Source organism: Apodemus sylvaticus, chromosome 1, assembly GCF_947179515.1.
Source record: "Apodemus sylvaticus chromosome 1, mApoSyl1.1, whole genome shotgun sequence".
NCBI classification, from domain to species: Eukaryota; Metazoa; Chordata; class Mammalia; order Rodentia; family Muridae; genus Apodemus; species Apodemus sylvaticus.
The window spans coordinates 12926732-12953301 of NC_067472.1; the positions used below are offsets into that span (position 1 = coordinate 12926732).

Consider the following 26570-nt stretch of genomic DNA (forward strand, 5'->3'; position numbering starts at 1 on the left):
GTAGCAGCAGCATCAGTAACCACAGCAGGTAGGAAATTACTAATCAGGCAAAGTCTACCTTTCCCAGAGCCCATTTCAAGTTGAAAAGAACAACAGGGTCTTTAATGTCAGCACTGTAGTCGGCCCCTCTCCCATTCTATTGAGGAATAGGCCATATGATCTTGGAAACTGGAAGGCAGGCAAACAAATTCTAGACATTTAACTAGAGGCCATTTGTCAGTAGCCTCTAGCCTTGAACGTTCTAGGTCATCTTGACTCAGACTTAACTTGCTCATTGGTGCTTATATATCTTATAGAATTACAGGTTCCTGCTGAACTGCTTTAAAATAGAAAGAAAGTTCACTTCTACAAACCATGGGATGAAATCGTGTTGTGTCGATATGGAATGAATGCCTGAGAACCCAGTAGGAGAGGAAAGAACAGCTGCAGGAAATCCGAATTAAATTCACTTACCCTGATAAAAATGCAATAGAAATGCTTGGGTTTTCCCAGATGTTTTGGTCATAAAAATGAATGAGCTAAGTTATTTTAGACTAAACTAATATAAAGTAAGTGGAGAGAAAACAACTTGGAAATCCATGGAATGGCCAGGGTTAGAGGCAACCCGCGTTACTCTGAGTGTATATTAGGAAAATGCTATCCTGAGCTGTGGCACCTGGTGAGCAGGTCTTCAGCCTCCAGCATAAGAAGCTAAAACATCTGTCACGTATATGATTCAGTATTGCTCTCCCAAGAAGTACTTCATTTGTCAGTCATTCAGATAAAAAATGACATTACTGAGATTTAATCAAGAAACTAACTCTTTAAGCACCATGTTGCTAAGGATATAACTTCAGTGTGATCAAAATGACTTACAGAACCTCATCGAATTTGTCATTATTTCCTCATTGAAGAGATAGGGACTTTGCTATGCTACAGGGTACAATGGTTAATATTGATAGTCAACTCCAAAGCTATAATTACCTGGGAGACAGACCTCTGCACACACCAAAAATAGGTTATGTTGATTATGTTAGTTAACAATAAAAGACCCTGTCACTTTTGACGGTGCCATTCTTTGGGCTGGAATCCTGAGTTGGGTAGGAAGGAGAGAGTAGGCTGAGCACACAGTTTCTACCCTTTGATTCTTGACTCTGAGTTCAATGTGACTAACCACTTCAGTCGCCTCCTATGACTTTCCCACCACAAGGAACTATAATAAAATTATAAACAAAAAAAAATCCCCCTTTCTATTAAGTTACTTCTACCAGGTCACTATCACAGCAAGAGAGATAGTAACTAAGATGTTCGAGCCAGCCTTGAATTCCTGAACTCAAAACATCTTCCTACTTCTGCTTCCTAAATAGCCAGGATAAAAAGTCCTATAGTTACACCTGAATGAGTCTTCTAGGTAATCCTACAGAATCACTATGAAATGTTCTTGCAAGCCTGTACAACTTTTTCAACATTGCAACATCCTCATTGTCACCTATAAAATTCTCATTAAAGAACCCCACAATTGAGTCACAATTTTAATAGTGTCTTAAGTTCACAAAGTCATAAATTGCTTTCTATCACACCGTAGCCATCTTAAGGCTCATAAAGCCGTGGGCCACAGGTAATTCATGTTTGCATATTAACTCTTTCTAAATAGTTCATTTTAAAACAGAAATCAACAAGTAATAACCAGAATATAAAAATGTTAAGAAAAATATAGTATGAGTTAAAAATCAGTCCAACAGGGTTCTGGACTATCAGGAATATATTTTTTTTAATGGAGCTAACTTAATTGAACTAAAAAGCAAGTATTGCTTTTTTGCTTGCATGTAGAAAGAGAGCTGGTGATAGAAGGAGAACACAGAGGAGAGGAAGCATAGGAAGAAAGCATTGAAAGGGAACCTTGCTAATGCTACAACAGGTTGAAAAGCCTCAGAACAAGCACATATGTTATTCAGAAAGCATTGATCAAAAAAACCCCTACCATTTCAATGGTGATTTAAAAAAATCATACTTTTGAAAACACAACAAAAACAAAATCTGGGTCATTTGAAGTAAACACTAATGAAAATACTTCTTCCCTGTCCCTTCCTGTTCTTTGTTTATGTGTGTTTCTTTGTTTGTTTTCAATTATCCTGGGCCTCTTAAAAGTTCCACCTTAAAAGGTGGAATCTCAGTGCTGTTTTGATTTACATTTTCCTGATAACTAAGGATGCTGAACATTTCTTTGGGTGCTTTAGAGCCATTCGAGTTTCCTCAGTTGAGAATTCCCTGTTTAGCTCTGTACCCCATTTTTAATAGGGTTATTTGACTCTCTGGAGACTAACTTCTTGAGTTCTTTGCATACATTGGATATTAGCCCTCTATCAGATGTAGAGTTAGTAAAGATCTTTTCCCAATTTGTTGGTTGCCATTTTGTCTTATTGACTGTCCTTTTCCTATAGAAGCTTTGTAGTTTTATAAGGTTCCATTTGTCAATTCTTTATCTTAGAGCATAAGCTATTGGCGTTCTGTTCAGGAACTTTTCCCCTGTGCCCATGTGTTCACAATTGGTCCTCACTTTCTCCTCTATAAGCTTCAGTGTGTCTGGTTTAAAGTGTAGATCCTTGATCCACTTGGATTTGACCTTTGTACAGGAGATAAGAATGGGCCAATTTGCATTTTTCTGCATGCAGATCTCCAGTTGATCCAACACCATTTGTTAAAAATGCTGTCTTTTTTCCACTGGATGTTTTTAGCTCCTCTGTCAAGTATCAAGTGACTGTACATGTGTGGGTTCTTTTCTGGATCGTCAATTCTATTCCATTGATCTTCCTGCCGGTCTGTATACCAATACCAAACAGTTTTTATCACTATTGCTCTGTAGTAGAACTTGAGGTCAGGGATGGTGATTCCCCCAGAAGATCTTTGACTGTGGAGAATAGTTTTTGCTATCCTGGATTTTTTGTTATTCCAGATGAATTTGAGAATTGCTCTTTCTAGATCTATGAAGAATTGATTTGGGATTTTGATGGGGATTGCATTGAATCTGTAGATTGCTTTTGACAAGATAGCCATTTTCACTATATTGATCCTGCCAATCCATGAACATGGGAGATTTTTCTACCAGTCGGAATGGCTAAGATGAAAAACTCATGGGACAGCAGATGCTGGAGAGGATGTGGGGGAAAAGGAACACTTCTCCATTGTTGGTGGGATTGCAAGCTGGTAAAAACTCTGGAAATCAGTTTGGCAATTCATCAGAAAATTAGACATAGTGCTACCTGCAGATCCAGCTATACCACTCCTGGGAATATACCCAGAAGATGCTCCTACATGTAATAAGGGAATATACCCAGAACATGCTCCACTATGTTCATAGCTGCCTTATTTATAATAACCAGAAGATGGAAAGAACCCAGATGTCCCTCAACAGAGGAATGGATACAGAAACCGTGGTATACAGTATATACACAATGGAGTACTATTCAGCTATTAAAAACAATGAATTCATGAAATTCTTAGGCAAATGGATGGAACTAGAAAGTGTCATCCTGAGCAAGGCAACCCAATCACAAAAGAACACACATGGTATGTACTCACTAATAAGCAGATGTTAGCCCAAAAGCTCAAAATAAACAAGTTACAATTCACCAAGCTCAAGAAGAAGGAGGACTTAAGTGAGGGTGCATTGGTTCCTCTAAGAAAGGGAACAAAATACTCACAGGAGCAATAAGAGAGACAATGTGTGGAGCAGAGCCTGAAGTAAAAGCCACCCAGAGACTGCCCTACCTGGGGATTCATCCAATAAACAGTTAATAAAACCAACACTACTATGGACAAGAAGTGTATACTAAAAGGAGCATGCCATGGTTGTCTCCAGAAGGGCCCTGCCAGAGCCTTACAAATACAGAGGCTGATGCTAACAACCAACTATTAGACTGGGCATGGGGTTTCCAATGGAGGAACTGGAGGGTGTTCTGGAGGAGCTGAAGGGCTTTACAGCCCCATGAGAAGAAAGATGATTTCAGCCACCCAGATGCCCCAGGACTCCCAGGGACTGAATCATTAACCAAGGGGCACACATGGTTCTAGCCAAAAATGTGTCAGAGGAAGGCCTTGTTGGGCATCAGTAGGAGAAATGCTCCTTGGTCAGGTAAAGGCTCAACAGAGGCCCCAACAAAGGGAAACGGAGAGGGGAGAGGGGGAATGTGTAGGGGAGAGGGGCATATACATGGAGGCAGGGGGAGGAGGGGTTGGAGGTCTTAGGGAAGGGGGGGAATTGGGAAAGGTTTTACCACTGGCAATGTAGATGAAGATGATATTCAATAAAAAAACACCTAAATAATTAAGCATTTTTCACACTGAAGGTAGGAAGAATAATAAAAGATTTATAAAGCTACACCAGAAAGGATGTCCCCAAGAAGATGTCCTGGTGGGGATGACAGCACGTTCTTGGATCTTCCCAAACCGAACAGGATGCTACACTAAAGCAGTCAAGTGAAGAGAGTGTGGAACGCTCAGGAATCCAGGTTAAGGGCTCTGCACATATCCTCATACAAGAGATAAGAATAGATAGTCTATACAACAAAGGATTTTGTTTAGCACATATAACCTTTATTTGGCAGGAAGTATAAAGTGTGTGAAGATCGGAACTAAGGAAGTAGGTTCTTAGTGCTGTCTCTATGCATACTAGGAAATCTACTGGGGAGAACACATGGGCAGTGTCTGACTTGTAAAACTGGCCTCTTTATTTTTAGATATCATGCTTTGCATTTGTGATTAGTGATAAAGTCATGACACGTAATTATTTGTTTATTGACTTTCTCTCTCATTAGACACTAACCTACCAGGGAGCAAAACCTCTCATGTTTATTACTTTACCTCTAGTACTTTGCAAAGAATTTGCTGTAGATTACACACAGAACAAAAGTTTACAAAGTAAATAATGGGGTATGAAATGTAAGTAAAGAGAATGAAGAGGCACAGGGAATACAGAGCAGATAATAGCTCATGTGTGCGCTTCTTAACCAACGTGTGCGAGAGGATGCACGCTGAATAGGCAGCTCAGTAAAGGGTGTGGTGAGAGATGGGCTGCAGCTGGTCATGCAGTCATCACCAATAGAAACAAAAATGGATGAAGTCACTCAGAGAACACACAAATTGTAAGAAGAATTTAAGAAGTGTTACTACTAAGATATAGTTAGAAGAAGGGCATATAGAAATGGAAAAAGTATGAGTATGAACTTGGGCAAGGGGCTATACCAACTATTCCAGAGACACAAATGAAAAGAAGGGTAGAGATGTCAGAGCAGGTGACACATAGGTAGTTATTTGTAAGGATGGCTGCAGGGCTTTCAAGGTCCCATGGAGTACATGGATGGGAGGACAGAGGGCATCTAGCAGTGCACGGAAGACAGAATGGGAATGTGCAAACAGATTAGGATTACACATAAATCCTTAAGAATGGTGCCTGTGACCTAGCAGTCCTAGGTAAGGAGACAAAAATTAAATCCTTGTCACTGTTTTTGTAATAATGTTAAGGAAATAGCTTCCCCCTGCCTCATTATTCACAATGGGACTAACTACATCCTATTGACAAATTACTGCATACTCTGACACAGATAAGGAAAAACTATCGCAATCTGATACAATATCTGCAAGCATTTCAGAAGGAACTGCTTTTGTTTTGTTTCATTTTACAAAAGGGCTTAATGTATCCCAGGCTGGCTTCAAACCCAGTAATGGCCAAGGCTGGCTTGGAGCTACAGATCCTCCTGGCTCTACCTCACAAGTGTTTGAATAATACACATATACCATCATGCCTTGCCGAGAATTGCTTTTAAATTTCTTCTCACTTGTTCTTTTTATTCTTATATATTTCAGTTATTTTTTTGTTGCATTGTATGTGGGTGTAATAAGTTTTTTATGTATGTGTGTTCACATGTATGTAGAAGCTTGTGAGTTAAGACAAGAATTTGATTTGAGAGTTTTTCTTCCCCAATCACTCTATACTTATTACTGAGGTAGGGTATTCTGCTAAACCCTGAATACATAGTATAGTTCCATCAACTTGCTTAAGGGGCTCCCCTGACTCTGACTCTTCAATGAGGGATTATATGTGAGCACATATAAGGATACTAAGGATCTGAACTCTCACACTTACATGTGAAGTACTTTATCTACACAAGTTTCTCCCAAACCTCAAGATTTGCTTCTTAAAAAGAAATACAATATAAAAAGGGACCCAGGTGTGTAGCAGAACATTGAGGTGACATGGCCAAGCAACTGAAGGAGAGGTTTTCTTTGAAGCCTAGTGATGCTCAGAAATGCTTCCGGGTCAGGCGGATGGCTGTCCCTCGTTGCACTGTTTGCCCAAGTTCTCAGTTGCAGGCACAAGCTTGAAGATGGGCGAAATTCAAGAAGAGAGGACAATAGAAAAGCCAGATTTAAGTTTGGTCAAGACAGATTATTAGGTGTTTTGTCCACATTTGCTTGTAGGACCACAGTTCAGCTAATCACTTATGAGAACAAGAATGTAAATATAGCCTTGTTACAGAAAAACAGGCCAGACATCTTAGTTATAGCAAGTCTCATGGAAAGCAGTTCTTTGGGGATAAGGCCCTCCCAAACACAAAATGGAGGTGTATTCCTTAACTTTGGCTGCTTTCCAGAATCATAAGACTCAGGCAAAGTTCCTCTAGGATTTATCTCTACAACCCAAATACTGTTAGGGGAAAACGAAACACATTTTTTCCTCTCATAGAAATTGACTTTTAGAATTGCAACTTAAGAAAAAAATTTAGAACCTAAGGGACCAAAACATCTATGTCAGGCTCTACTCTAAGGTGGTACAGTGACAGCCTTAAGCAATATGGAGACCAACGCTGATGGAGACACAGTTCTGCTACAAGCTTAATCTGCACAGCAGGCAGGTTGAGGAGATTGGCATTTTCTCCCGCTCCTTAGAGTTACTGAGCGTGTTACACTTGACACGCCATGAGCCGTTCGTTGACTCCTCACAAGGTTTCAGTGTTGCTATGGCATTTTGCTTTGAGAAGACTCAGGCTCCTGGGTAAGTGCTTGAGCTTAAAGGGCCACTTCAGGTTCTGCTCCAAAGTTCAGTTGTCTCTGCCATTGCTCTTATTGTCTGCCACTAGGCTTTCTGATTGGTGCATAAGTGTCACGCCTACGGGATGAGAGTCCCAACCCAGCAAGGGAACTGCAGAAGCCTGGACAAACTACTCTTCATTTTACTAAATCTGCTCATTATTAATGTCATTCATCTCACCCTCTGCAGAATACTTGAAAGTCAAGGTCTGCATGTTCTGAACAGATAGGCTGCGGACAGAAGCATGAGGGGCAGCGATAAAAGGAAACTTTTCTATCATTTTGTTTTTACCCAACACACCTAACAGCAGCTATGGCACTGCATAGAAAGAGTCATTTCAGTGTCTTAAATGGTAGAAAGAACTAACCTGCCTTCATTCTCTCTGCCCCTAGCTCCTTAGCCGTGATTATGAAAATCTGGGCCAACGCCAGCTAATAAAATGATCAATCACCATCCAGCGGCCTTCACAGCAGTCTCATATTAATGAGAAGCCTATCTGGATGCACTTCTCCAAAGGGGTCGCATGCCTGGTTGGATACACCTCCACAATAAGTCACCATGGGGTTACTAATCATTAATGGACTGCTCTGTGTGGAAATCAATTCAGGGCCTCATTTGTATCCCCACCTGCAGCCACTTGCCTAAGGGACTGAACTATTGCTTTCCTAAGAAGTTTAAAATTTCATAAAATATGTACTCATACAGAGGTAAACATGTTTGTAAAATCCTTACAGTGGAGACGTGGTTTGGAAGGTTCCTGAAACACACCTTTTAGGTAAAGGTAGGGAGACTTGCAAGCTCAGGCCTGGAGATTGGGAACCACAGCAACCTCCTGCAGGAAGATCATGGCTGAACTGTCCCTTCCTCGTTCCTTATACTGGTTTCCTAGCTGGCTTTAGACTACTTGTTGGGTACATCTTGCTGTTAGCATCCTGAACAATTTTCTGACAAAATCTACTCATAGAGAAGCCACAGTGAAATCAGAAGCCAGCCTTCATGTTCTTCCAAAGCTATTTAATATGGGATCTGCCCTTTTCATCAGCCATTCTGCCAAACTCTGCAACCAAACTTCAGCAGGTATATTTTAACTTTGTTAAAGAAGTCACATTTGCTCTTAAAACAAGGCCTTTGCAGGTCCAGTTGGTCCTCTCAATCTCTGGTCTCCAGAGACCAATGTGCAGTCAATTACACATCCTTTGCTTAACAAACACAGCATGTGATTTTTTTGTGATCCCCTAAACAATATTATCATAAGATTCAAAGATGACTTTAAGTATTCAGAAAGGATGTGCATAGGTTATGAAAATGCTATGCCATGCTAGCTATACAAGAGACTTTAGTCATTTTGACATCTGTAGGTAGCATGGTACAAATTCCACTGAGATAATAAGACAATCTTATATTATCTACCACCCTTGTACTTCTGACCTACCTTTGTTTACAGGTCAAATTTTACAGTTTTTAATTATATTATTTTAAATATAACTTTCTCTAGGAAGTTGCCCTCACTTCACATTCAATTCGATGCCGTTTTGTCTAAAAAATGTTCCTTTGACTTCTAGAATATCCCTGTACTTACACTGGCTTGCCTATGGGTGCTTGTCTACCAGACTACAAGCTCTAGTTGATAGGAGATACTTGCATTACATTCACTATTTGATCCATGGCTAGTTCAATTTTTAAAAATGTTTTAGTATACTTTATTAAACTTATATTTATTTGTTGTTAGTGGGTAAGGAATATTTGTTACCATATTTACTATTCTAGCTATAGTTCAATGTTTTTTAGCAAATGCTTTTAAATATGTTATTAAACTTATACTTATTTGATTTCTTTTGTTTTCAAAGAGTTTGATTTTTATAAAGTGTGCAGAGTTCAAAATATTAAATCAAATCGTGTATACAATAGCTAGTTTAGCCACAACCCAATTTTATCCCATTAACACTATGCCCAGTCAAATCTCTCCAATGCCGTAGCGGCTGCAAAAAGGTAACACCACTTCTGAACTTGTCTTCCTCCTATGTGTGACTCAGAACTCAGCGCCCCAAATTATGGCATCACAGAGAAGAGTCAAATCAAAGTCTTCTTGATGAACTCCTGCTCTTCTGTTACCAACTTACTTTTTCCCTGAATCAAATCATAGAAGCCAGACTGTATCCCGTTTGACTGCTGAAAGGAAGAGAATTAGCCCCTTCCAAGGATGAACATCTTTACTGGTTGTCTAGCACAGAGCTGCCATCTTCCAAACCATAGATACATACAAGCAGAAGTTTTGGCACAGCAGGCAGTACTTATGTATATTTGCACTCACATACCCAAGCAATCATATAACAAATATAATCAAAGACAAAGAGAGTATCAACTTGACAGTCAGGGTACAGAGGGTTCGGGGGTGTTTGGTAGAGGCAGGAGGGGGGAATAGAGGTAGGAGGATGAAATTCTATTTCAAGGGGGGAATGTTAGAATTCTATTTCAATTGAAATCATTAAAAATTAATAATTTTTGGCAAAGAGTATAAAGAAGAGAGTTTGAGTTTTATAATTTGAACCCTCCATCATTTAGTAACTTTTAAACAGTTCATTGTTTAATACAAATTGTCCACTTAAATGAAAGAAACATTGAATAAATCAATAAAGAATGAATGAATACACAATAGAAGGAATATACCCATACATGAGCAACTGAAAATAAAATACCAAGGGATGTAAAGTTATTTACCTTCTTACCCCATAATCATCTCATTCTGTGCTCAGATAGCCTACATAGTTTCTTAGCCTCATCTTAGAATCCAATGCCTCGTACAACACGGCAAGTGCATGCCCCAGGATGCAGTCCCATAAAGGGATGTCATCACATCCAGGTCTTGTTCACAATGAACATACAAGATCCGTGTTCACCTTGAAGCTGGTATTCATGTAAAGTGGGACCCATAGAATAAGCTTTATAATCATCCAGAGGAGGAGTTGAAATGTTAGCTCCTGATAATAATTGTTCCAGTAAGTTAGACTGTTTTATCTACTCGGTGAGAGAGTGGATCACAAACAGGTTCCTTGTGTCCATATTTACCCTTAAAATGCAAAGAGAAGCAAGAGCACCACCAGAATTATCTATGTACTTTGAGCGACACATGTAGCAGCTTGGCTCCTGCTGGACAAACTTATCTTCTGTTTGTCAACAGCACTGCTCTTTGAAAGGAGTCTGCTCTGAAGAGACTGGTTCCAAAGCTAGTCTCCCTTTCTCTTTCACGTTTAGGAAATCACACTCATGCCTGCCATGCTTCTGAGAAAGAAATATAGTGCTCACATGCAGTACCATTGACAGTGGCCAGAATCCCTTAGGACTGTTCCAGACTAAATGTCAATGGCAGGCTGCCTTTCTAGCCCTGGATTTGTCTAGAAAGTCTCAAGACAGCAGGTACTATGTGTAATACCTTTGGCAAGGAGTACTTGGGCAGCTTTATCTGGGCAAAGGCTTCTCTTCGATAGGATACGTAGTAGCTGGCTCTTCCACCTATTGTTACCTGGATTGTGGGAGAAACAAGAACAGATCAGATGGGGACACAAGTTAGAAAATACTCTCCTGTCCATAAGCAACCACAATGTGCTCCAAATTACCTTTTCAGGTCTACCTAATGTTAGTTTTGAGTCCCTGATTTCATAATCATGTGTCTTGGTGCTGCTATGGGAAATACACTATTACAATGATAGTCCCTGTGTTTCTATACTTCCAAGATGGGGTGATTCTGTATGCTGTCACTGTGCTTTGCAGATGTAACACACCTAATGTGCATTTTCCACTGAAAACAAAGAGGCTATCAAAATCAGTTTCAATCATGATCTATTTGTCCAGTATCTGTTATTTTTTTTAACAATTTATTAATGCATTACAGCCATAGCACCATGATCATAAGCATTGTTTAGAATCTAAATGATTATCGTGGTTCAAACCATCACGACTGGAAAATTTCATTTCATTTCTGACAGTCACACTTTTCCATTCATATTCATAAATCCATGCGTTGAACAGACGCTTTTTGATCCTTCCCATGTGCAAGCTGATTAAAGGCAGTGAAGGTAAGAAGAAAACTTCAGACACAGAATGTATAAACTTCTGTTTGTTCAGAACTAGAACAGGAATAAGCTTAGCCACCTCACTTGGCAAAAGATGGGTCCTTCATTTGATGACATGGTATCACTCCAAAAGCTGGTCCACAAACCTGGGTTTGTGGAACAGTCCTGCCAATATGGCACAGCTCTGAGGAGGGCTCCTCTCAGTCCAATTATCCTAACTCTGGGGAAATTAATATTCACAGAAGAAGATAACATGGCCTGTTCAGAGAAAATAGCAAGAGGACAATAGCAACCAGGCTGCTGCAGAGGCAATTATTCCAGACACATGCTTCCCTCTCACCAAGCACATGCTGGAGACCGGCCAGGACCCTCATTCCTGGCCAAAGCTGGCAGCCCTCCTCAGCAACTGTCGGGAGCAGTGGGGTGTAATGTCTCCATTGAAAGACACCCATCACCCCTCATTCTGAAGGATGGCCTCCCCATAGCTGTCTTCCTTTTCCTTTACAGATTGGAAGACCCTAAAGTAGGTTCTTCAAGCTGCCAGGTAGAGCAGATGTTAGACTCAGCGTAAGGCAGAACCTAGGGGAAAGCCTCGTCCAGGAGTTAAGGCTGTAAATGAAGAGTGACTGGCTTTCTCCTTCACATTTAGGGCTATTGCAGGTCTCTATTTTCTAATGAGATTTTAATTCTAGAACTTTTATTTTTATTTTTCTGCTGTACTTGTCAAAAATTTACATTGTTTTGTGTTGGCTTAGAGTGGGTGTAGGCATGTTGAGATTGAAGGTTATGGAGAATTCCTACGTTTTAAAATAATCATTAAGTTCATAGACTTGGATTAAAATGTAACTCTTGGGTACGGGAGCACTCTTAGACCTTGCATGAACCAGTGCACTTATTTGTTTGATTTGATTCTGTTTTAATTACAAAATCAAAACATATAAACATACCTGTCATACAATTTTATCAATAGTTTTGAGTTTTAGCATGCTTCAGAATCACCTGGGTGGCCTATTAAAACTCAAACAGCTGAGCCCCATGTCTGATTATATCAAGTTTGCTTAGAGTCAATGAATGGTCTTTTCTTTTCTTTTTTTTTTTTTCCAAACAGATTTTTTTATTCGATATAATTTATTTACATTTCAAATGATTTCCCCTTTTCTAGCCCCCCCCACTCCCCGAAAGTCCCGTAAGCCCCCTTCTCTTCCCCTGTCCTCCCTCCCACCCCTTCCCAGTTCCCTGTTCTGGTTTTGCCAAATACTGTTTCACTGAGTCTTTCCAGAACCAGGGTAATAAGTTTCTTGGTGCTGTCACTATTTAGGGACCAGACTTTGAATACCGGAGAACTAGATCTTTAACAACAATCTGCATACACCACTATGCTCCTCACCTGAACTTTCTGACTGCTATTATTCATAGTGGTGATAATTTTTAATTGATATTAAATTCCTATAATTAAACTTTTTAAATGCCCAATTCAATAGCATTCCATTCATACCACTGTCCAGTTTTCACATCTATTTTGTCCTATGGCATTTTATCAACTCCCAAAGAGGGTCCTCCATATGAAATAATATTTAGGCACTCTAAATACATGCTGTGCTTAAAATCTAGTTCTTTATCAACCCTCACTAAACCTGCCCTTTGGCACACACAACATAGAATGTTCAGACTTCAGTAATGAATATAGATTATGGTTCTTTTGGACCACGGGATGATCTAACATATTAGAGAGGGCTTTAGGAAGACAATATAGCCCAAGTGCTTCCCCTAATACTTATGCTAGTGCAGAATCTCCCACAGATATTAAGATGCCTCCCCCCACTTTGTCTGACTATGTACCTCTTTGTATTTTCAAAAACTCAATAATGCCTAAACCTAAGTACAAGCCTCAAGAGTCCATGGAAAGGTCTTAGTTGCCCTCAGTTACTGTGGTCCTGTCAATCAGCTTCTGAACTTTACCTCTCCCTTTTTCACAGGGCACTCAACAGTTACTACTGTAGCATACATATTCCTAAAGTGCTCCTTCATGTCTTACAACCTTGTTGAGGCTTCCTTCCTTCCCAGACAACACAAGGGCCACAATTTTAGTGTTTTTATTTCTTCTAAAATGTATGTTGAAGTTTAATGCCCAGTGCTATAATATTAAGATGTAGGGTATTTTAGAAGGTGAATAGATATGAACACTTGAGCCAATGAAGAACATCAGAGGCTTATAAAATGATTACAGGTAACTAACTTTAGCCTCTCTCACCCATTTATTCCTTCTGCCAAGTGACAGCATAGTGTACAAGACACAAAATCACAGGCAGAGAAAGTGCCCTTACAGACAATAGACACAGCTCTGCCTTAATATTAGACTTGCCAGCCTCTTGGTCACAATGAAAACTGTGGTTTTGATTTCCATAAGTCACTCAGTTTAAGATATGTTATCTCAATAGCAGAAATAATATGGTACATACATTGGCACTGGAAATGAGCTGTTGGTAAAATATTTATTAAAAAACACACAGAAAGGGCTTCAGAAACTAAAATAAATGCTAGAAAAAGCACATATTGCAATGAATAGAGCCTTAAGGTGAATCAAGGTTCAGAGAAATATTTAGTCTTATAAATGACTTAAGCAGTTGTGATCAGCATGCTGGTGGAAATGAGGACAGGAAATATGATGTCAATAAGATTTCAGATGAAATCAGGAGTAATGTGTTAGATTCTGAAGGAAAGCCTACCTTCAAAGAACTTAAATGAAATGGAAGTATGTTCTAATATGCATGGACAGCACAATTCCAATGTACAGAGTTAGGATACTTGGTGGGAAAAACATCTCAGCGAAAGGTACAGCTGTCAAATGAATTCTAGACACCTTGTAAGATAAGAGAATTAATTTTGAATAGAGTTTGTATTCCACAGGCAAGTGGTACTTTTAGAAAATTCTGATTGTGGTCATGTAAACAGTTAAAAGATGTGCTTGGGCAAGAAGGCCAACAGTATGGTCAAGGAAATGTTTTATAAAGAGTTTGGGAGGAACAGAAGGAAGGCAGATGGCCTTCATTAAGAAGATGGAAGATTGGTCCCTGGGGCATTTGGAGGACTTCCAGAGCTCCTACCCCCATGATAGGCCAAGAAAACCAGGATTTTGAGGACAGAAAGCTTTAAAGGGTTTGGGCTTGCTATCCAGCATCACCTAAGTATCTCTTTCCCAGATTATACTGCAGCCTTTCTGGATAGCCTCGTTGGGCCTTGTGTGTGGTCCTGGCCAAGTCTCTAAAAAGTATAAGGAATGAACCTCAAGGTCATTCCCGTGGTACTAACTCTACAGGCACAGAGTTCAAGGACTACAGGAGCATGACTGCCTCCACCAAGTTTCCCAGAATTAAAAGTCCTAGGGATCAGGAAGAGGATGCTGCCTGCAGGCATGAATCTTCAGTTGAGTCTTAACTAGGATGTGGGTGGCAAGAATATGGCTAGAACACAGAGGCTTCAACTTGAGAAAATCCCAGTGAAGCCATGGGGTTGAGATTCTTCCCAAGACTCCAGGAGCATACCATAAATTATAGAACTACAGTCTAGGAAAACTACAGGTATTCCAGTACAATCCATGAGTGTTGTTGTATGGGCTACACCCAGAAAAGCTATAGGGATGGCTCAACCTCAATCTTCCTAGAAAACAGGACAAACCAAGGTCATTTTCAATCTTCAGAATTAAAGTAGTTGGATTTATTGGACTTTGGATCTACTTTAAATCTGGTACTTTTTTCCTATCACTTGCTTTGGTGGTTTTGCATGGAGACACCTAGGCTATATCTAACCCACTACTCTACTATAATTGTATAAGAACCCAGAGCTAAAGAACAATTTGTCTGAGGTTCAATCACACCATGTATATCTCATCCATGTATGATTTAGATGATATTTAAATGATATTTTGGCTTTGGCCTTTGAGCTTGTTTGTAAGTTAAGACTTTGAAGTCACTAAGTTGGAGCAAGGACATTTTGTAAATAACAAAAACCAAGAATTGGACAGAGAATGCAGCAGTGGACTACTATTGACTAAGTGTTTAAATTCTCTCCAAGATTTCATATTAACACCTGATCTGTAAATGCAGCAAAATTAAGAGGTAGAATCTTTCAGGAAAGACCGAGCCACAAGGATTCCTCCCGCATGGAGGCACAAACATGTTAGGGATGTATGAAACCTCCTTCTTCTCTGTTCTCCTTTGCCTGAAAAGGATAGTGAAGAAGGTCACATTTTGTTGTTGTTGTTGTTGTTGTTGTTGTTTTCTTTTATTGGATATTTTCTTTATTTACATTTCAAATGTTATCCCCTCTCCAGGTGTCCCCTCTAGAACTCTGTATACCATCCTCCCTCCTCCTGCTTCTATGAGGGTACTCCCCCACCCACCCAGTCCTCCCTTCCTGCCCCGGCATTTCCCTACACTGGGGCATTGACCCCTCACAGAACCAAGGGCCTCTCCTCCCACTGATGTCCAAAAAACTGCAGCCAGAGCTATGGGTAGTTCCATGTACTCTTTGGTTGGTGGTCCAGTCCCTGGGAGCTCCAGGGCGTCTGATGGGTTGACACTGTTGTTCCCCCCATGGGGCTGTAAACCCTCCTCTGCTCCTTTAGCCCCTTCTCCAACTCCTCCATCCGGGACCCTGCGCTCAGTCCAATGGTTGACTGCAAGTATCCACCTCTGTATTTGTCAGGCTCTGGCATAGCCTCTCAGGAGACAGCCACATCAGGCTCCCAGCAAACACTTCCCTGCATCTGCAATAGCATCCAAGTTTGGTGACTGTATATGGGATGGATCCCCGGTGGGGCAGTCTCTGGATGGGAAGGCCACATTTTGAAAGCAGGAGATGAAGCTCCTTCTGGCAATGAATTAGCCTCACGCTTAAACTTGCCAGGCCCCAGGCCAGGAAAAATCAAATCTCTATTTTTTTTTTAAATAAACTATCCAAACGTGGTATTTTACTGTAGTAACAGAAATTATTAACACAGCTGATATCCAGGAAGAGTGTGGATATATGATAATGAGTCAACAAGAGTTTGTTGAATACATCAACCACACTCCAGAAGTTCCTCAGCTCTTTTATAAATTATCTTGCTATTCTTCATTGTAGCATTATAAAAGGTATATGAGGCCAAGTGACTGGTTAAAGATGAGATAACTTTGAACCTCAGAAAGCTTCACTCTACAACTGTATCCCTCCTCTACTTAGCTGGAAGAATCGGAACTCTGTTTTACTAATCTCACTATAAAACAGGACATAGCTGTTTGATTCTTACATCCTGTTTTTTCCATCATACTTGTAAAGCTGTGCAACTGACAAGTGTGTGTGTGTGTGTGTTCCTCTGCATTCCTAGACATCCTGTTATGACATTGATGGATCATTTTAAAAGTCAGGTCTTCTTAGCAGACATGAGGTGGCATAAACAAATGCAATTGCAGCTGCCTTTCGGTCCTTGTGAAGAGATACAGGATCCTGCAGTGCAGTTTACCTTGTCACATCTATACTTTCCAGGTCAGGAGCCTGGATCATCCAGAGCTCAGCCAACACATCCAACATGGCATAGTCTCTCAGAGCTGCAGCCAGAAAGTAAACACTGGCTTTCTTGCTCCTCACACTCTGTCTAAACCCTGGCGAATGAACAAGAAATTAACACTAAGAACTGAATAATGAATGTCTGGGATTAATCTGCTTATCCACTAAGACTGTGGGTCTGCCTCTCCACAGTTTCATGACTACAGGTGGGCACACAAAGTTTCTCTCCATTTCTGTCCATGCCTGGATGGACAAAGACTTATTTCCATACAGTATCTTAAGCACCACATCCCCAAGAATGGAACTTCAAAGTGCTATGGAGACAACCTGCTGATGTATTTGCTGTTGCTCCGTTATTATTTGTGCGACTCTCTGGCAATCTCACAGGAAGGAATAAAGTTTAGCCACTATTAATCTATTTTGATGAACTTTTCTCTTCCTTACAAGCAAATTTCCTAGCACTGTAAATCCCAGAGATTATTGCTACTCTCCCCGTCAGTGACACCTTTTATTTTATATTTGATGAATGGCATCCAATTATTTGCTAGGGGCCCATCCTTCATGCTAAACACAGAATTAGCTGGGTCTTTTCCTTACTAATGACTGGCTCGTTAATCTGATTTTCTGAATTTCCATTTTACAGGTTTAATTGGGCTCCTAGCCAGTGTAAATGATTCCTTTGGATAAATGCATCGGTCATTAAATATATCTGTCCCTTTTGAATATTCCCATTCTTGCTGTGGCCAAGCTTAACCTAACATATCTTTTATTTATTTTCACTCATTCTGTTTCTTAATGATAGCCTTCCCTAGTGAACAGAGGGAAAATGTGCATACCAAAATGAAATCAAAGCCAGTGAGTTACTTTTTGACCCTCACTAGGAATTCAGTTGTTGAGCCTCTGGATTTATAAGCAGACACAGCAAATGTGAGAACTGAAACAAATATTTTTGAGTGTTTAACTTTGATGATATTATTTAATAGCCATAATACTTGTTAATGTTATCATTTTAATAATACAACTATTATTAGATATTAGGTTAGAGAGATTAATAGCAGATAACATTTCTGAGCATTTGTTTCAAATACTGTTCATCTTGACATACTAGTTCAGGAATAAAACTGACATGTAATGAAATTATATAGAATACTCCAAAATACAAGCAAGTAAATGGTGACTCTGGAATTGAAACCTGACATTTATGATTTTAAAAGTTATGACAATCCTTGCCATGAGTAAAATCCCACACTTCTCTGTGGAGAAGGGTGGATCCCATATTACTCCACTTGCAGTTCTACAGGCATTATGTCCACCAACAATGCAGATCTTTCTGTGTGGAGTTCCTGCCAACTTCTCAGTCCCTGAAAAAATCAGTGCTTCATTGTTGTCCATGACTGAAAGGTGCTGCTATCAGAAGTTTTGCATAAGAAGAACCACAATGGGAATAAGTTTGGCTTATACAAGAACTGTTGCTCTCATAGAAAAGGACATTTAGAAGCTTTTCCAGTTAGGAGATTGAGCTGGGTTCAATACAATTTGAATAATATAGATGAAGAAAAATGGCCACAATTGTAGATCCATACCAGCTGACCATTACATGGCTCAAGCATTGTTTCTTACTCCCTAAAGAAAGGAAAGGAATCCTCAAACCCTTCAGATGTGCACCTGCCTTTGGCAATCCTCTGCTCATTAATTCCGCTCAGGTTATTCAAAATAAATCTCAATGTTTTTAAGCCTTTATTCCCTTCTCCACTTCACCACAAACAGAATTCTCTCAAAGAACTTTTTCTTTATTTTAAGAACAAAGAGGCAGTATTCTCAATACTGGACCCTAAGAGTCCACCTTTATGCCTGAAGTCCCAGATCCCCAGGAAATCAAGACAGTGAAATCATTACTTCATCTTCAGAGTTTAAGGTCAGCCTGGGCAGTAGAGTGAAACTTTACTTTTTAAAAATTAGTCAATTAACAGCCCAACTTCTCACTTGCTACCATGTCCATATAGATGATAATTGTCATTGCAGAATTCTCATGCTAGAAGGAAATGCCTCAGGTAATGTGAGTTTATTTCCCCAAACTTCTTTGCTAAGGTTCCTCCCAACCTGCCTATCTCAACAATGCAGCACTTGGAACAACTTAACATCCTATCAACAAGCCATTTCCTATGCTAGACTGTTCAGAGTTCAGTGTTTGTCTCACCTGTGTTTGCTTATTTTATAGCCTAGAGACTCTGTAGCATACCTTCTTTTATATTGTTGTGTCTAGAAAGAGTGAATCTATTACCTAACACTGTATCTTATGCTACAGCAGGATCTCCTTCAAACCAGATTTGTACATAAAACCTTTTATTAATACCAAACATAATAGTAACAACGTAGCTTCACCAAGACTAGATTTGGGATGAAAAGCTGAAACTGAAGCCAATATTTCTTCTTCTTTCATGACGTGTATCTATAGGGAAGGAAGAAGTTGGAAGAGGTGAGTAATAAACTTGCCAGTAAAGTCACTTGTCATAAACCAATGATGAAGCAACTACCACCATTGAGAGCCAGGTAACCAGCTTTACTGCTCATCAAAACCATCACCAGACCGCTAACCTACCTCCCTGCTCGTTACAAATGCTGGTGGGGAAGGGGACGATGATGAGCAAGAAAGCCATGGGACAGCGAGCTCATGATTAGACACAATGGCCAGAAGGATTAATATGCTTAACTCTGATCATCTGTATTTCATCAGATATAACAAAGGAACCCAGTTTCCAATTATGTGTGTCTTCAAAGGGAATACTTTCCCCAATTTTAAAGAATACATCACATTAGTTTGTACCCTAGAAATGTATCTGAAAATGGCTTGCTGATTTAATGACCTTGGAAATTAATTTAGATTTTCTCTTCTGAAAGATAAAGATATGATTACTACTTCTGATAAGAAAATATTGGAATAAATTCATCTTCACAGCATGTGTGCAAGAGCACACATGCACTCAAATACAAGCACACACTGAGAGAGAGAGAGAGAGAGAGAGAGAGAGAGAGAGAGAGAGAGAGAGAGAAATACAGAGACAGAGAGAGACAGAGATATATGCTTATATTACTTGTTCAGGAAAACTTACAGAAAAAGATGCCTGTAGCCATATAATACCTTCTGGAGACTGACTATGTAGTAGTTATATATAGTCACCTGATCATTCTGGCCAAGCATTGAGCTATGAAATTCTTCTTATCCTCAGCCAGAATGACATTCCAGGGTGACCAAAAATAGAGAGCATCAATCCTATATGTGTCAAGGATTACCATTAATGAATACAAGTTAGTTCTCATGAACAAATTACCTTGGGGAGGGAGGCATCATGGAGTTCATATTTGCTAATGAGTTGAATGGCCTATAGAAAGTTGGCAGTCCCAAAGTGGCAGAGTTCAGATTTAAATATAGGTTACTATGTCCTGTCAAGGTCAGTTCCATTAGATAGTTCAGAATTAGTCTAAATTTTCTACTCTGAAGCCTCTCCAAAGGATGACTAGTCTAGGACAAATCATAAAGACCCATGCCTAGGATTGACCAATTTCATAGTGGTTTTCCTTCTTGTCCTGCAATTGGAATCTTATTTCTCTCTGAATTGTATGTTCTTTGTTGATAGCATTCTTCCTGCATTAGTAGTTGTGCATTAGGAAGTTGGCCTATCTTCAGGACTATATTGGTTTTGAGAGTATACAATGTGTCTTATTGTTATCTTGGTCCTCCCTTGGCAAGCTATATCCATGTCATAGCATCTGGAATCTTTGCAATGCTCTATGCTCTTAGTTTTTCTTTCTTTTCACTGTTTTCCATTGTTCTTTTATAATTTCATCCAATATATTTTTGTCATATACATTCCCTTCCACTGACTCTTTCCAGATCCTCCATTACCTTCAAATTCAACTTTATATTATTTCTCTCTTAACACACACACACACACACACACACACACAAACACACACAGCACCAACACCACCAACACCAGCACCACTGTCACAATGGAGTATGATTTTACTATTCTGATTCTCATTTGATTCAGCTACAACCCAAAGAGATTTAATTACATCATCATTTTATAGGTAAAGGGCCCAAGGTCCAAACAGACTACTCTGGGTCACTTTGTTGCTTAAACTTGGGGCCGAAGGTAAACCTCAGAACTTCTGACTTTTAGCCCTAGGCTTTTTCCATTTTTCTATACTTCTAAATTCTGTTTCCTGAGTCAAAAAGAAAAAAAGAAAAAGAAAACAGAGGTGAGAGACCATTGCATGGATTGTTATATAAGTGAGTAGTGATTTTACATCAACTATTCCTTTGAGTGGTTGAGAACAATTCAACATAAAAATCAGGATCTGTAAGAAAGTTCACCTTTCTGTGGGAAACAGAACAGCTGATGGCAAGATGATCTCAACCAACCAGTGCAGAATACACAAATCAATTAATGCTGTGAGCAAACTCACACTATCTTTTGAACTTTCTCATATTTGTGGACCACATGACAGACAACACAACTTCATTGTGTTATATGTATCATTTATCAACAGGCAAGGGCATGTTCAGCACCTCTGTGCCAAGACTGGGTCAATTATGTCATGGAGGCAGTGACATAAAGGTGTCCACCATCCTTTGGGAAGGCTAGAGTACTACACAAGGCGTACCAACAACAATGAAAATGCATTGACAGTACCATCCCCAGTGCTACCCTTGGCAAGCTGAGGCTAATTTCTATAATATTCCCTGCACAGAACATCCATTGTCAAGTGAACTTAGTCTAATGTACCTTTCTCCAATTAGAGTGGACTAGTTGTTGGATACTGTGGGCACCACATCTGTCATACTGATGTTTGCAGAAACATCAAGGGAGAAGAAAACACAAGGCAGCATGTGACAGAACAAGCAGAGGGCTGGGTTGACTTTAAATAACTATGTTTGGCCTGAAAGGGCTTGTGGATATAGACGCCCTTTTAAATCATCATCGACAGTGTTTCACATATAAGTGCTCACACATATGCATGCATGCACCCAAACCCCAATACACATATACTTATACACACGATCATATGTAATATACAAAAAGGTGTGGTTTATAATCCTTCAGGCTTGGAAGAACCGTTCCCTAATAATGAAGGGCATTTTTGCTTGCTGAATGAGGTGATGAGTATAAGGCAGACGAGAGATGCCAGACAGGTGAGATGCTCTAAGTGACAAACAGAGAGGGGAACAAAGAAAAAGATGGGGAGAAAGGTATGATATGACCTGGAGAGGGAAAACAGAAGAGGAAGGAAACAGGAAAATCTAGAGATGCACATGAATGGATGTAACTCAGGAAGGTTATTAATCACTCACTGATTTGAAATGAGGTGCTTTGGAGTTAAAGAAAGAAATAGCACACATGTGTAGATTGTATTTGTTAAGCTGCATGTATTCGTGTGATTGCCTGGGAAAGATTCCTTGTAGCTCATGGTTTCAGAGGGTTTAGTCGTTTATAGTTTGCCTCTGTATTTCTGAGCCTATAGGTGGGGAAGAACATCATGATGTCAGAAAAAATATAACAGATTTGATTCACTTCAAGATAGCCAATATGAGGAGTAGAAGAGGGAAGGGAAGATGGGGAAAGCAAGGGAGAAAGGAGGCGGGGCATGTCTACCACAAGCAAAGGACCCTCTTCCTTCAGCTAGGTCTCAATCCTAAAGTTCTCAGTGTCTTCCTAACAGTACCACCAGCTAGGGGCTAAGTCTTCGATATACACCTCTTCTGGAATGCCACCTGATGTTCACAATGTATTGCTGTATGGTGTGTGATAATAAACACCACTTCATTTCTAATCTATAACTGACTTAGTTATGATTTCTATTGCTGGGCTGAAACACCATGGCCAGAAAGCAAGTTGGAGATGAAAGGGTTTATTTGGATTATACTTCCATATTAGTCTTTATCATTGAAGGAAGTCAGGGCAGGAGCTCAAACAGGGCAGGAAGCTGGAGGCAAATGCAGAATCAGAGGCAGTGGACTGGGTGCTGCTTAATAACTTTCTCCTTCTGACTTGCTCAGTCTGTTTTCTTAACAAAATCCCAGGACCAGAAGCCCAGGGATGGCCCTCCCCCACCAATCGACAATTTTAACAAGGCGTTATACACCTGCCTACAACCTGATCTGCTATAGGTATTTTCTTGATTGAGATTCTCTCCTTTCTGATGACTTTAGCTTGTATCAAGTTGACTTAAAACTAGCCAACACAGCATCGTTAATGAGATGCATATAATATTTAATAATTTTACTAAATTTACTGGTTTTTTTTCCACTTATAAATAGTAAATGAAGTCCTGTTCCAAAAAACTGCCCAGAGTTACAGTTGGGGAGCCAGAACTTCTGTATTTGTATACTTTGGAGTAACGTGCCTATTTTCTTGTGAAAATTAACAAAAGAGAAAAAGGGCTGTTGCTGATGCAGGCTGAGAACTCAAAATCATTTTCCTTATGCACATTGCTTTCTGGTCCACAGCTTCTACAGTGTGGAGATAATCTTCAATGTAGTACCTTCAGGTTCTATACTGCCAGTTTCTAATTTGTTCATTCAACGATTCCAGGGCAGTTTAAAAACCTTTCCTCATTTAATTTTGTGATTACAATATAATTCCTTCATTCCCCGTTCTCTTTCACCCTCCAACTCATGACCTTATTTTTCATTATTGTTGTTACAAATAAGTATGTATCTGTACACACACACACAGATACACACAGACCCACACACACCACAATATATGTATATAACCTGCTCAGTATAATGTTATATTTTAAAGCATTTACTCTATGGTGAACTTATGCATGTTTATTTATATCCTTACATAGTTTCTAATCCAATTTGCCTCAGATAAAAACATCTAAAGGTTGTGCTAGTTTGTCATTTAAATGGCAGGACCGGGCAGTGGTTGTAAGAGAAGGCTCTCAGGCCAAATGAACCATGTCAGTGTTCTATGCCACAGCTTATAAGTAGTTTGTTTGAACCTGGGAAGTGGTGTGTCTTCTTTGTAACTTTTAATGAAACAGGAATGGACCATATGGTGCCAGGACAATTGCATTCATTCACAAAAGGCCTAGCTCACTCTCTCCATTATGTTGGAATTCTCTAAGATGTCAGAATATTCTGTGGTGAAGAAAATCATCCAGGATCTAAAACCAATAGAAGGCCCAGGGAAGGAAGCTGAGGATTATAGTGTTTCTAAGAGAGGATAATCACCTCAGCTTGTCTCTGACAGTTCAGGGAAGAAGGAATGTGTCCCTGCATCCTTTCCCTCTCACACAGAGAACACCTAAGAAGCAATTACACAGCACTATGAAATACTAAGCACAACCCCAGTCAGAGACCTCAGAGTATTTTTTCTGTGTTACATCCTGGCAGCCAGGAACCCTCCACTTTGATCCCAGAGAACTGGACAAAAGGCTCGGGAGGGCAGACTCTGCTCTAATTACCACAGCATGTTATGCCAAACTGTGCACTTCTCCCTCCCCCACCCCCCCCCAGAAGAGGGTGCAAGCAATCTTCTTTGACCATGAGAAGCAGGAAGGCTTAAAAGCCAAGGGGATGCAGTTCAGCTCAGGTCCCTGTGAAGTATGCCCTTGGCTAGAGGAAAACAAGGAGAAGATGAAGATGCAGATTAAAGGATCAAATAGCTCTGAAATGTCAAAAAACAGAGGAAAAGCGAGGCCTGTTGTTTTGGTTGTTGTAGTTGTTGCTGTTGTTGTTTCGAATGGAGGCTTGCATTATAGCTTCAAATCTAGAAGCATGGCATGGAGTAGAGTTGAGAGAGTATGAGGGTGGGGAGCCGAGGGGGTGGGAAGGAGTGGCTGACAAACAGGAAGCCTGTCCCCAGTGCCTCCTCTTCCCCGGGCCACCCACCAGGCTAGGTTCCAGCACCGGTGCTGTGTCTCAGAGCTCTGCCCTCCCCAGGCTGCTCCTGAGCTCTGAGTCTTAAATCCAGCAGGTCTGTCCGCTAGCACTCCTCCCCAGGATGGCAGGACTAATCAGACTCATCCTTTAAACATCTTCATCCTATTACTTTCATAATCAGCATCTAATGTCCTGGTTCGATAGATGTGGGGCCAGCGAGGCCCAGCACTTGAACAGCTGCTGTGGCTCTGGAGCGATGCTCTGCGCCATTGATCACAAGGACAAAAATCAATCCTGGCTAAGAAGAAAGAAGTTAAAAATAAATTGCGGGGATTGATTTCTGTTCAGACCTCCCGACTCCCAATTTAGGAAGGGGAAGGAAGAGTGCACGTGCCCGTGGATCCTTCTGTCATGAAATCAGTTCCCACATCCCAGGCTTGAGTGCAAACTCTGGCGATATTTTCTCTGTTTCTCTTTTAATGGATGCTCCGTGCTATTTGGTTTTGCTTCTTAATAACTATCAGAGGTAAGAATTAACTTAAATCATGAACTCCTGTTGAAAGAGAAGTCAGAGGATCAGAGAGGTGGCTCACTTAAGAGAGGGTAAAAGAGGAAGAGAATCTCCAGGATCCAAATAAAAAAATGGGTGTGACAGTGAGTGAGTGAAATCTCAGTACCAGGAAGACTGAGATCATAGCTTCCCTGAAGCTTGTTGTCTGACTGGTCTAGCTGAATTAGGGAGCACTGCGTTAAGTGACAGACCTTATCTCAGAAAATAGGATGGAGACTGACATCAATATCACACACACACACATATGAGTACACAACACACATACACACACAACACACACATGCACGCACACATACACACGCACAGACATGCACACATGCAACACACAACACACAGGCACACACATATAGAGGAGTTGAGGGAGATAAACCATGGAACATTATGCATGCCTGTAATCCCAGTGCTGAGGAAGCTAAAACTAGAACACTCTCAATTTGAGTTCAGCTTGAGCTATGTAGTGAAAAAAAAAATCCAAAACAACAACCAAAAGAAAAAAAGCAAGCGTTGTCTAGCTTTCTACCACATCCCCAGTATGTGGCTACTATGCTTTGTGGATGGTAACAACTTCAGAAATAGTTGTTGATAGTAGGAGTAAACAAATGAATAGATTCCATTTCTGTCTCTCGCCATTACGTAGATTGGTTCATGGATTTATCAGACTATGCAATTATTGTTCTTTTGTTTGTGTGCTATTCCTCTCTCCCTAGATTATAAACTGTCCTATGGCAGGTACTATGTTTTCCTTATTTGCATATTTATTTCTATATGTGTGATCTCCAGGGAGCATAACCTTATTTACTTTTGGACTTTTTTATTTCATATTTACTTTGTTATTTCTTTTTATGTGTGTTCCCCAAGAAGCTATGCTGGGGAATGAAGAAAAAAGACAAATTCAGCAATTCTGTGTAAGATTTAGCAACTATGCAAATATACTTTCTTCACATAATTCTTATACTGAAGGTATGAGACATGGAAATCCCCCTGAGTAATACGCCCTTCCTTTGTGACTAAAAGGGACAACCTATATGGTGAGCAGATCTTTGGAATTTTAGAGTGAGTAATTCTCAGAAGGTCCTGTCTGGAGTCAAATGGTAAAACATCTCTCATCTCGTAAAACAAGTGAGCTTTACAGAGGATTCATGGTGACCCAAGGTCACAGAAGTTAATGGTAAAAATGCAATCACTTCAAGGAGTACTGTCCCTCAGTTGCCTGTCTTACCAAAGCATACCCATTTCCTCTATTGGAAGGTTCTCTGCCTTGCACACTGTGCCTAAGTTGGCCTGTCAAGTAATTCCCCTACTGTGCATATCCTTCGTCTAGTCTGTCACAGAAACAGTGCTTTCTTACGGTTTTAAGGATTTCTCAAAAGCCACACAGAGAGTTGAATGGCTTCCCCAGTCATTTGCCATCAAACAAAGATG

The 26570-nt window shown here is 40.1% G+C and overlaps 1 protein-coding gene across 1 annotated transcript in view; it reads right to left on the minus strand.

Annotated features, from left to right (window-relative positions):
* Positions 1–26570, minus strand: part of Sorcs3 (sortilin related VPS10 domain containing receptor 3) — a 186356-nt gene that overhangs the window by 113978 nt on the left and 45808 nt on the right. Inside the window, exon 4 of the mRNA XM_052182067.1 lies at positions 10497–10586. Coding sequence (XP_052038027.1) covers positions 10497–10586 — 90 coding nt within the window. The remainder of the gene's footprint in view (positions 1–10496; positions 10587–26570) is intronic.